The sequence below is a fragment of the Podarcis filfolensis genome, assembly GCF_964270895.1.
Source record: "Podarcis filfolensis genome assembly, chromosome: 4".
NCBI lineage: Eukaryota > Metazoa > Chordata > Lepidosauria > Squamata > Lacertidae > Podarcis > Podarcis filfolensis.
In genome coordinates, this window is record NC_139607.1 from 5,561,733 (window position 1) to 5,574,196 (window position 12,464).

The following is a 12,464-nucleotide window of genomic DNA, read 5'->3' on the forward strand; positions in this document are numbered from 1 at the left end:
ACCAAATTGCCCCACAAGAGGCAATTAAGCTTTGGAAAAAATTCTGTTGGCACCAACAGTGACGTAGCGTGGGTTGTCAGCACCCGGGGCAAGGCAAGTAATTTACGCCCCCTAACCCGTGGATTTGCGCCCCCTAACCCATTGATTTGCCCTAACCCCAGATGTTGCGCCCGGTGCGGTCCGCCCCCCCTGCACCCCCCACGCTACGCCACTGGGCACCAATATGAACTAATCATAAAAATCCAATGGCTGAGGACAGTGGACAGCTGGGGAGACAAAAAAGGAAGAGAGAATGAGAAAATATTGAATAAACAAAGGGTGGAGAGAAAAAGAGAAAGCAGGAATGGGTGTTTGAGTTGAGAGAGAGAGAGAGAGAGAGAGAGAGAGAGAGAGAGAGAGAGAGATGATTTAGCTATGTCCATTTTTTTGCCTTTGGCCCCATCCAACATTTGGAAATATAGCCATCTTGCTGGGAAGTTCCACTTCCCTCAGTAACTGCCTCTACCATGATGACATAATTGCACTTTCAAAGTCTTAGCAGTTGCAGAAACTGAAAACAAATGGTGTCTCCCCCTCCCTGTCTTTCGGAGAATTAACACAAACACAGCAGCCCACAGCCAAGCTCACTTCATTTCGATGCTTTGCTGGTTTGTTGGTCCAGAATATCAAAGCAGGCTTAAGAGCTTTTACTTTGAAAAGGCATTCTTGGAGGCTTTATGCTGTTGCCAATGTTCCTGTTGAAATGATTGTCCTACTTGAGTGTCAGTGTCAGATTGAATGGTTAATTGCAAAGAGATGTTTTGTCCTGGATGCTCCCCCTCCCACCTCGCTCTGGAACAGCAAGCTTAGAACTCTCTGTAAACAGACACTTGACATATTAAGAATGCAGACAAATTCATTTACTTTGGGGTTTTTTAAAGGAAACATATACCAATTAAATCAGTGTTCATGCATGCATATGATTTGTAAGCTTGCCAATTTCAGCCTCAGTAATGGTCAGATAATATTTTATGAATGGGTAGTTAAGCAACAAATAACCTCAAGATTCTGGTAAGTAAGATGTTTAAACAACTGGGCTCTGAAGATTGGCTGGCTTAAGCGTTCTGCAGTGCAGGGCTGCACAAAAAGATAGTCAGTTGTGTGTCGAGGTCCCCAAGCCACCCCCCCAATAACTCACACATCACACATCAATTTTGGTTTGGGTTTTTGGCAAGATTTTGGCCACAACTTTATTTAAATACACACAAGTGAGTGGTTGCTTAGGCATTGGTTCTGACTATCTGTCCTTGCCCAGGGGACAGAACTGACTTCCGGATTCCAGCGAAAGCCAGTGAGGGAAACAATTTTGGGGAGAAAATGAAGCTGGGCCTCAGTCCCTCACTTCTCACCCTCATGCTCCTGGTGGCTTGCACGGCCCAAGTCCAATGCCAGGGACAAGGACGAAAAGAATGGCAAGCCCCTGGATTCCTTTAACGGAATTCCCTTTCCGCACCACCATTGGAGGGGTAGGCACTTACCCCTCCACCAACCAATTTTAACCAATGCCTAACCCCCAACCTTACAAGTTGTGACGATTTGCTTTGCAGTAGGCAAAAACCAAATGGCAGCAGCCAATCAGCCAAATGGACAAAATTCCTACCAGGCCCCTGCCTCAAAGCAGACGACCCCATGACAGGCATAGCAAGGTCAAGTGGGAAAAAAACCCAATACAGGGAGGGTGGGCGGGTGATCCGGTGCAAGCAGCCAAGAGGACGCCCAAAGTTGGGCGTCCAATATTTAAAACCTCTGACCCCTCCTTCAAAATTGGCAACAAGCAATTCTCCCCAGCGACCCAATTAACCAATTCACTGCCTGGGTCACTCCGCAAATCCGCCCAGCAACACTGGGGTGGCTTGTATCCCCCACAGCAACACGTGCTCTCTGCTAGGGAGAACAGGCCAGCACACCTCAAATAGTTGTGCAGTAGGGGGGATTTCAGCAGGTGTGTCTTGTATACTCTACAGAGTTATTAAACCTGCAGGAACTTTGTCCTCCTTTGCCTCTGGTTGCCCTACTAAGAACATAAGAAGAATGCTGGATCAGGCCAGTGGCCCACCTAGTTCAGAAGTCTTTTCTCACAATGGCCAACCCAGATGCTCAAGGGAAACCCGCTTGCAGGACCCGAGTGCAACAGCACTTTTCCAGCTATTAGGATCTTCTTTCTTTAACATTTTTGTTCTTGTTGGGCTTTATGTTTTAGCAACGTGCTCCTCAAATTCTCCTCAGGTTCTGCATCACTTGCTGTCGGTCTGCATTCCTTTTGCCAAAGTTTGTGTTCCTCTTCATTCTCAAGTCTTCCATATTATTATTATTGTTAGAGAGAGAGGGAGGTTTAGCTTTCCACACCAATGGTGAGTTGTACCCAAAACGAGAAGAGTTCCACGGCTAAAGTCCTCATGTTCCTCCAGGCAGTAAATGCTGGTGTTATGAGCAGACACATGGGAATATATATTCGAAACAGGTCTGCTTTTCACACCAATTTCAATGATGGGTTTTTAGAAAAATGGTTCCCACTTCTGGTATGTTTGGCCGTAAAAAAAAGGTTGCGTGAAAGGACTCTACCTGCCTATTGTTCTAGGATCCAAGCTTAGTACATAACAGGATTCAACCTTATATTGTGAAACTTAGGTACTTCAGGTGAACTCAGACAGGAAGAGCTTTAGAGCAGACAAAGAGCCAGGCTTACTCCATCAGGCCAGCAGTGGCTTCCAACTCCCACTCAACTCTATAGGAAGCTCCCTGTTCAAGTACTTTTAGGGTTGCCTTATGTCCAGTTTATCCTGGACATGTCCGGGATTCCAAGGGCGAAATCACCATCTGGGGGGATTTTTTAAAAAATAGGCAAAATGTCTAAGTTTTTGCAAACCAAACCAGGAAGTTTGTGCGCACACAAGTATCACTCTTACCTTTTCCCTATATCTATGGACGCACCTATGGACTGTGGGAGGCAGTGGAAGACAGGAGTGCCTGGCATGCTCTGGTCCATGGGGTCACAAACAGTCGGACACGACTAAATGACTCAACAACAACAATAACATGGACGCATCTGCTCTCTGGACAAAGACTTGCTTTGCAAGCAGAGCCAGAAAGTGTGCCTGCAAGGATCGCTCTACCCCTTTTCCTTTCTCTATGGTGCATGCTGAGATGGGGCAGATCAGCTGATGCCTGGCTCTCCTGTAAGGTCAGGAAAAGCCCCCCCCCTTTCTGGTTCCCTTTCATTCCTTTGGCCATTGCATAATTTCAAGGTAGACGAAAGGCGGGATGTTTCCCTGGTGAGTTGCATTTGGGGCAGGAAAAGATTCTGCAGCTGGTTTGGAGGCAGGGCATCAGGATGGTGGGAAGGTGGTGGGAAATCCTCCCCTGCCCCTTTAGACATAGCTGTCAACATAGCCCTCGAAAATAAGGGATCAGCAGCCTCACGTGCCCCGGAGACAGCGGGATATCTAACAATCCAGGATAACAGCAGGAAGAAGCGGGAAACGGCGCTGGAATAAGGGAATTTCCCGCAAAAAAGGGGAGGTTGACAGCTATGCCCTTTAGAACGAGTCTCTCTCTCTTTCTCTCTCTCTCTCTCTCCTCTCCATTTTCTCCAATTGATTATCACCCTCCCCCCCACTACTGTGAAGTTTTGCAAAGGGGGGGAGGGGGCTCTTAAGCTTGCACTCCCCAAGGTGCGAAGTGCTCAGCTGCTTCTATGCCCTGCCTGCTGGATTTGCCATGTCTAGCAGCTTGCAAAAAGAAGAAAAGTTTGGCTTGGCTTTGTTTTTGTTTTTTGAAAAAAGGCAACCCTAACTATATAGGGTTTCACTGTTTAAAATATGTTTGGGAAGGGTGATACAGATTTGTAATGTATATTATTATGAAAATCTTCTGATAAAGTAGTTTAAACAAAACTTTAGTTCCCACATTTTCCCAAGGTGAAAGTCATGGTAGAATTGGGGTTCCTGCTTGTGGGATTTGGGAAAAAGTTGATAGGGTTTTTGACGTTAAGGCAGATTCAAATACCCTTAAAGTGACTTGCTTCCACATCTTGGTTCATCAGTCAAGGATCACTGAAGTCCTGTGACCAGGTGAAGTTACTCTGGGCTTGAAAGAGCCTTACAAATTAAATTTCAAAGAGCCACAGATGATCTTCATCCCATGCTGTCTCTTAAAGCACAATGCAGAGTGTTGTTGAACTGCAGTCAGCCTCATTATAGAGTCTGGGGCTGACAAAACAGGCATGCCTTTTGCTTTTCTGCCACTGTGCAAGTTTTGTTCTGGGGATAAAACAATTGTCTCTCTGCTGCTGTCTCCTGTCCCTTTTCATTTGGCTCTTGGGAATATAATGCCACACGGTGGTCCGTTAATTATGCATGGTCCCCATCAATAATATAGTGATAACCTCAAATACAGATAGAACTGCTGTCCTAGGATCCCAAGATTAAGCATTCAAAATCTCAGGCCTGGAATATTCCCTTTAAAAAGAACGCACATACAAAGAACTTTGTACTATAAAAAGGATCCAATCTATATAACCTGTCCAAAAAGAAGCCAACCTATACAAAGCAAAATAAACCACGCTCTTTTAAAATTTAAATCCACAGCTCAGAAAAATGTTTCACAAAACTATACTTGAAGTTCTTTGAAGATGAAGGACTGCACAGTTAACACAAACATTAGGGAATAAAACTGGTATTTAACAATGTAAAATGTCCTTTGAAAATTGGGATGTGGAGGCAAAATTCAGAGATGAGGAGTCTGCCTGCACATGTTGATGGACTTCAACTTCCATGATTGATTGCCACAGTTGGCAGAGAAGGTCTTGGTGGTGGTGCTGCCTCTGGTTGCTGCTCGGTTGGTGTTGACTTGTGACAAGGCCTGTTCATTGGTGAATTCCCATTTGTGAAATGCTCTCCCTGGTGAGATACGTCTGTCTCCCTTGTTACTGACTTTCAGGAGAAATCTAAAGACATTCCTGATACATCTTGGCCACAGCAACCTTGAAATTAGTAGCTCTGTTAGGGTATGCATTGCTTTCAAATATTTTAGGATGGTTTTTAATTTTTTAAAAAATGTTTTAGATAGGTTTTTATTTTATTTTAAAGCATATTGATGCTTGGCAGCCTGGGCTCTTTTGGGAGGAAAGGCAGGATACAAAATTAATTAAATAAAATTGGTTGTGTCAGCTGGAGTGATAGAAGTTGGGAGTCCAGCAACATCAAGAGAACCAAAGGTTCCCCATTCTTTCTTAAACTGAAAAATGTTCTAATGCTAAATGCATACAATGTTAATTGTACTCAGACAATATTTTAGATGTACCAAATCAAAGGAATGCATATAGGCAACTCCCAGTTTATGCAGGTTTTGCATTTCAAGTTTGCACTAGCGGGACATCCATGTGCCCACCCCATTCTGCCTCGCCCCTTGCAGTGCCAAAAACAAGTGTGCTGAACGTACTCAAATGGGGAGTCCCCTGTATACCACACAAAGTTCTGCTCATTTGTGTTTCACCTTTGAGGGGTGAGCAATACGTCACGCTAGATTTGAATGTAACATTTGCCCTTTATGTGTGCTGGGTCACAAGTCATTCATGCCCTCAAGTTGTAGTAGTTGTTATTCTGTCAGAGTTCTTCACTGCAAAAAAAAGTCCCTTACAAAAATTAACAGCCAAAGGCATGCCATAAAAAGAACAAGAACACATTTCAATAAAATCATTACAATGACACAGCAAAATATTAGCGGTGAGTTGAGATATGAGCTGGATCATTTGCAAATGAAGAACCATACAATTTGTATAAATGATTAGAAAAAAATTCCATGCAATGTGTTTTCTTCTTCTTCTTTTTTTTTAAAAGAAAAAATTCTACCAAACGTGCCAGCAGACGAAGCATCTTGGTTTCCCTCCTGTATACAGTGGAACAGTCTAGCCTTCCTCTGTGGCCAGCATGGAAATGCAGTGGGAAAGAAGAGGTAAGGTGGATCTCTTTGTTTCTCTTTCGATGCCTTTAAAAGATGATTGGACAAACTCATGGAGGACAAAGCTATCAGTGGCTACTACACTGAAGCAGGAAGGAGGATTATAGGTGGGGAGACTTCTCTTGCTTGAAGGCTTCCCATGGGCATCTGCTTAGTCACTGTGGAAATGGGATGCTGGAGTAGATGGCCAAATGGCCTGATCCAGGGCTCTTCCATTCTTAACTTCCTCTGCCTTTCCCTTCTGACTGTGGAGGAAGGGGCTTTCCTTCCTCCATGATCAGCATGGAAATCAAGTGGGCTGGTGAAGAAAGGACTAAGTGAAGTGCAGTTCCTCTGTTCACTTTTCTGCAGGGGATTCCTTGTTTCCTGTGGCATCCAGGCAAGTCCACATCATAGTGTAGCTGAATGTAAGGTTTGCAATGGGGAGGGTGTTTTGGAGAAGAGAGGGTGGAGGGGGACAAGGGGGGTACTGTCCCTTCCTTGCCAGAAGTTTCCACACAGAAATTTACAGTAGCAGTTCTTCTTCCTCCCATGCCAGATCTAGATTTACCTTGCGATTGTGGGTCTGGATTCCCTCGTGGAGGAAAGCTGCTCAGACAGCAATTGTAATGTGAGGAGCAGAACAGCCACTTAGAGAAGGATACCTCCGCAGCTGCACTGTGGGGTGCTTTTCAGCAAAGATAAGGGCTGCTCCACCAACCTCAGTCTGCCTGCCTTCTTCTACAACCAACCCAGGTGGTGGCCCTGCCTGTCGGCTTCCTCCTGCTTAGTCTCTGTGTTGCCCTCAGTAGGGAGGAGGATGAGGACCAAGCTCTTCTTAGTTGGCTCTGTCGGTCATTTACTCTGACTTTGCCTACTCTTGACTTCTCTGCCTTCCCTCAGCCTGAGGGTGACATTTCTACACGGGCAACCTTCTGGGGCAACATACCAGTGGAGGGTGGAGCAATGGCACCCAGTGGCTGGAGCAAAGTGAGGACTGCGCAAGCAGGAAGCAAAAGGGGGCAAGTCTTCGACTGTGGGCAATTTAAATAGCCTAAGCCATGCCCCCGGACCGACCGCATTGGTCAGTCCAAGGGATGATGTGGCCGAGGACTCCAATGGCGCCAGGGCTATCCCCTCCCTGCGCATGAGTCGGGCTTGTGCCCAGCCTGCAACGTCATCTCCCCGGGAACAGGAAATGGCTTTGTCAGAGTTTGCATACCTGAGGGATAAGTAAAGTATGCATACTTGCATACTTTATCAGTTTGCATACATGAGGGAGAAGTAAAAACTTATACTCTTGACAAAATAAAATATAGTTGACTTGTTATTTATTTATTTATTTATGTTACTGTTATCTTTTTAAGTTGGAGAACGCAATCAATAATAATAATAATAATAATAATAATACTCCACTCATCTGACTGGGTTTCCCTAACCACAAAAAAGTCTATTACAGTTTTTATTTTCCTATCAGTTTGCAAAATTCTGCAGACTTCTGAGGGGAGGAAAAGGCCCTTGTGTTCCCCTGCTGAGAGGCAGCTCCTGGAAGTGACAGGAGCAAAGCCTCCAGATACAGCCAAGCAGGCTCACTGTTAATCACCCCTTAATGCCTGGCTCTGGTTCATGTGATCCTAACAAGCATTTGAATGGTCCCTTGGGCTGATCTGCATGTTCATCCTCTGCCGGGGGAGGAACACTGCCCTTTCTCTGCCACATTGTTGAATTCCTGTCAGGATGTAAACTAAGGGCTTATTTAGAGATATATGGGATTTACCCAGCAGTGTCGGGATGCCAGAGGGACTGCGCTAGCCTATTGGCTGGAAATGAAGGTGTATTCACTGAGCACGTATAGAGGGCCAACTGCAGATCCTGTTGAAGTCGATGGCACAATTCCCACTGCCTTTAATTGGATTTAGATCAAGTTCTTGGCGTCCTCCCATATTAAAGCTGATCTCTAAATGCTTTTTCTTAATGAACAGAATTTATTCAGAAGCTCTTCTCAAGGTTTAAGATTACCAGCAAACAACCTTCCAAGTAAACTGAATGGTTTATTTAAAAGAAGAAAATATTCTCTTTCATCTTCCATTCAGTATGTGAGTTGGTTTGCAACATTACTCTTCCTCATTCTCTTGAGTGATTCGTGGGCCTGAATGGAGAAGAAGTGTGGTTTCAGGGGGCCAAAATCATAGATAATACAATGAAACTGTTGCTGGACTTCAGAGTTTGAATGCTGATACAGTACAAAGAACAAAGTATATAGTATATAGTACAAAGAAAGCTGCTTAAGTGTAGATAACACCTGATATGAAGGAAGACCTAAGCTAGATGTCTCCCTGATAGCTACATTTCTATGTGCAGGGAATTGTGGGTATGCAGTTGTCCCTGCACTCAGAATTAGTCTTCCACATGTTCTGCTGTTAGTGTAGACTCATTCTCAAACAACAACACCAATTCCCAACAACTGCTTTCCCAAAGACCAGTACAGAACCAGGTGTCTCTCCCTTCAAATCCTTCTTTAAACCAATTTCCCCCATGAATGCACATACCTGAGTCTTTATTCACAATAAATTCCACACATATGCAACTGTATTCACTCAGTGATAGTGATGATGCTTATTAATAGACATTATTGTGTTCTAGCTCCAAGTCTTGTCATCCAGCCAAGTTCTCACAACAGTTCTGTGTGTGTATCCAGCTGCAAAAATGACTTAGGATTTGAAAAGCCATTGCATTGAAAAGTACTTTCTATTTGTCATCCTGTTCCATCGGTGTCAGGTATTTGCCCATTCTTTTTTCATGATCAGTTGATGGTATTATGTGATCGAGTGATCCGGTACAATGATCATACAAATGCATGTACTAATATGGGTAATATTGTTCCTACTCTTAGATGCTGTCAAGGGAAAACATGGGAGAAATCACCTGAGTACACACTGCCATGAATACATCATATGACTTTGTTCTACCAACATTAATTGTCACCATGTGTTTAATTTTTTTGTTCCTGTGTGTGCTCACATATAATAGACAACCAAACTATGATCAAATTTTAATATTTTTCTCCTGGCTTACTGATGTTCCTCAGCATATGGTACCAGGGTCTCAAAGTATTCCACTTCTGGTCTCAAAGTATTCCACTTCAAATGAACATGATATGTAGAAGGAAAACAATTTAATAACAGGTTGCCAAGAATCAGATAATAATTCATGTCAGATAACAAAAGCATCCTTTAGTCAGTAGTGTGGCATTAGCCCCAATATTGTTTCAGAAGCCTGGCAGCTGTAGAAAGGTAATAAAGAGGGTGGAAAACCTAACAAAAATAGTAATTTGAAGGCTCTACTCAGGCAAAATATGTGTATGAATTTCAAGAGAAGCTAAAAGGATTTCTGTTGTGATAGGGGGCAGGTGGGTGGTGCGTAATGTGTCTCTAAATTGCCACCAATTTTATACCTGAAATGGACCAGGTGAGACATCTGTAGAAATTTCTAGAAAGTTAACTTAATATTTATAAGGTTCATGAAAATTCTGACAGGGAGCGGAAATGTTTCACACCTCCCTACCATGCAGTTCGACTATGGATAAAGTGACCCATAATTTGTTGAGAGGAGGGATTTAGAAATGGATGAATGGAGCACCATCTCTGATTTCCCCCTCACCAACACTCACAGGTTGCCTGCAGTAACGCCTCCAGGCACATCAAAAGAGAGGCAGGCAGAACGTTCAAATGGAAAAAGAAGATTGGGAACGAAGGGAGGACTGAGAAGGCAGGCAAGTCCACAGTACCCATTACTGCCCTTTGACACCCACAATGTTCTGGCAGAGCCAAACAGGCTCAGTTCATCCTGGTCAGCAACTTCTGCCTGTTACATCTTTTTAAATATTGCCTTCTTCTATAGCCTGAGCCATTGCCATCATTTTCTTTAGCTGCCACACTTACGGTCAAGATTTCTCGACTTCCTGCTTGTTTCCTCTGGCTGTGCCACAGTGATTCCCCTCCCCCTTTCCTTTAATAAGGAAAATCTTAAGGAGGCATCAAGCCAAGAACTCCCACAAGACAATCAGGAATTCAGAACATTTATTGCAAGAGCTGAATAACTGTAAATAACGTTGAACTGGCAAAGCAGTAACAAGGATAACTGTTTAGATATTTATTCGGTCAAAGTCATCAAACACCCCTCACAAACTGACATAAGTACTGCAATAAGCAATGCACCCCTAACCCATTTTATGCTTGTATATTGTGGAGGAAAGAAAATGTGAACTGCTATATACAAAATAACTTCGGTTAGTTTTGGTAAGAACAAATTAACCATCAATATTAGCTACCTTTATTTTTCTGTGTGTTTATTTTAAGACTGATGTTTAACTGTGGAATAAGATAATTTTTTCTTTTGTACTTTAAGGACTCCCCCCCGCCCATGTTGCATGCTATTTGTTTAAATTGTCTGTCATGCCTTAAGAAAAAAACGCCTAAGAATGTTCAGATTAGGATTTATTAGACGTGCAACTGAGATCTTATTAACATTAGGAGTCACTTTGCTGGTTTGATTCAAGTGACACAACACTGGTACCTGCCAGGCATTGACCAACTATGGTAACAAACAGTTAAACAGCAAGAATTAGAGATTGAACCCTTTCATTTCCCCCAACTAGCCTACCAGGAGAATGCTTGGTTACATCATGAAGGCACGACACATTAAATATTTTGTGGCTATGATCTAAAAACACTTGTGTTACTACAACATCAATGCAGATGAAGATCAACACAACCGCTGCCATTTGAGCAATACAAACTGTCTTAGGTATAGACACACACAGCCCAATTGTTTTAAAAAGCAATTGTTAGATATGGATTTACTGGGTACAAAATAACTCAAGAAATGTTCCCGCACAAGCTCCATTGATATGAATGGGCACTTAGGGATCTCCCATTCAGTTCGATGGGGCTTGTATATTGGAACCACTCAGCAGATTGTTCCCCTTCCCCTCCACCTAATTTTGACTAGTATCACTCTCTAGCATGATTGCAGCCAATAATGTCCATTCAGCTGCTGTCATGGTTTGTGTTCTCTTTTTCTCCCCTTTGCTTTGCAAATCAGAAAAACAAAAAAAATTAATAGTGGCTAAAATCTCAAAGCCCTTACTTCAAGTGTTATTTCAGAATTGGCAATAATTTTATTGGCAAATTTTTGTCATATTAATAGTAAAATAAAATATTTCCCTCCCCTCCCTCTTTTCCTCAGTTTTTAACACAAGTGTTTTGAGCTCCTTGGAACATTGTGTGTCAGACAGACTACCAACACAGAAACACCATCACCAAAAGAAACAAAATGATAATAAAAAACAACAGGAAGCAAATGAAATAAAGTAGAAAAAAGCAACTGTGAAACACAGAATTATGCTACAGTATTTTTTTAGGTGACCGTTATAAGTACACAAAAGTTATTAATAATAATTGATTCTATTTACAAGTACTTGAACACTGATTGACTTAACAAGTGTCCACTAACGTTGTTAATAGCACAGTAGGTTTAATGTTTGCAATTTTAGTTGTTTTGTTTCAGTAAAGATGTCAAGTATAGCAGTCCCAGCACAAGATCAATGGTAACAATAACACAATTTCCTAATTGGATATGCTTTCTAAGAATTGCAATCCACCGTCTCTCTCTCACACATTCTCTCTCTCTCTTTCCTTTTCTCTCTCCATGTGAATCTTCTACTGTTTGCAGCAGCAAGTCCAGGGTCAAAAAACAAAGGAACATAAACAAACCCCCACCCGTTATCCCAAGCAAATTGAAAAAATTAAGATATTTTGCAAACTGGAGAGATTCTCTGTAAGAGTTTGATTATTTCTATTTAACAAAACCACACAACTAGTAGAAATGCTCTTTTGTGTTGCAGTTCCATGGAGCTACCACAAAGTTATGCATATCTCTGCTATGTGACGCATAGTTCTAGAGGTCTACTCAGTACATAAAGCTCTGACACACACACACACACACACACACACACACACACACACACACAGTATTAGCAAGTCTAACTAGGCTAAAGTCACTCTTCCAAAGAAGCCTTTCCTTATAGCTGGTTCTCCTTCGGACTCTCCACTGGTCCTGATGCTTGTTTATAGGATTTCAAGTTAGCCAAAGGAATGTCAGCCATGGGATTGCCAGGGTTGAAATGGCCTTCCCCCGAGCCAAACTGCTTTCGGTCACTGAACTGGTTTCTGTTGCTGTCTTCTTTCCAGGTTCTGGTCAACGTGTGGCCATTCACCAGTTTGTCTTTCTTAACCCATTCCTTCTGAGGTGCAAAGGTGGAGAGTGGAGACTTTGGCTGCTGGTACGAACCCAAAGAGGGAGGCATCCAACAGTTGTCTGAGTGACCCAGGACCAGGCATTCTTGAGTGCACATCTCAGTAGCTTCAGCTAATCCTCGAGGGCCAAGAGGTCCATCTGTGGCGAGATGTGGGCACAGGCAGCAGACA

At 43.0% G+C, this 12,464-nt stretch overlaps 1 protein-coding gene across 8 annotated transcripts in view; it reads right to left on the bottom strand.

Moving 5' to 3' along the window:
* Window positions 1-10,113: 10,113 nt before the first annotated feature.
* Window positions 10,114-12,464, bottom strand: part of PCDH9 (protocadherin 9) — a 752,451-nt gene continuing 750,100 nt past the window's right edge. For 7 of the 8 annotated variants that reach the window (XM_083610429.1, XM_083610427.1, XM_083610426.1 and 4 more), the window contains one exon: window positions 10,114-12,432. In XM_083610429.1, the coding sequence (XP_083466555.1) occupies window positions 12,059-12,432 (374 nt within the window). In that variant the 3' untranslated portion in view covers window positions 10,114-12,058. The remainder of the gene's footprint in view (window positions 12,433-12,464) is intronic. The other variant, XM_083610431.1, reaches the window with a different exon arrangement.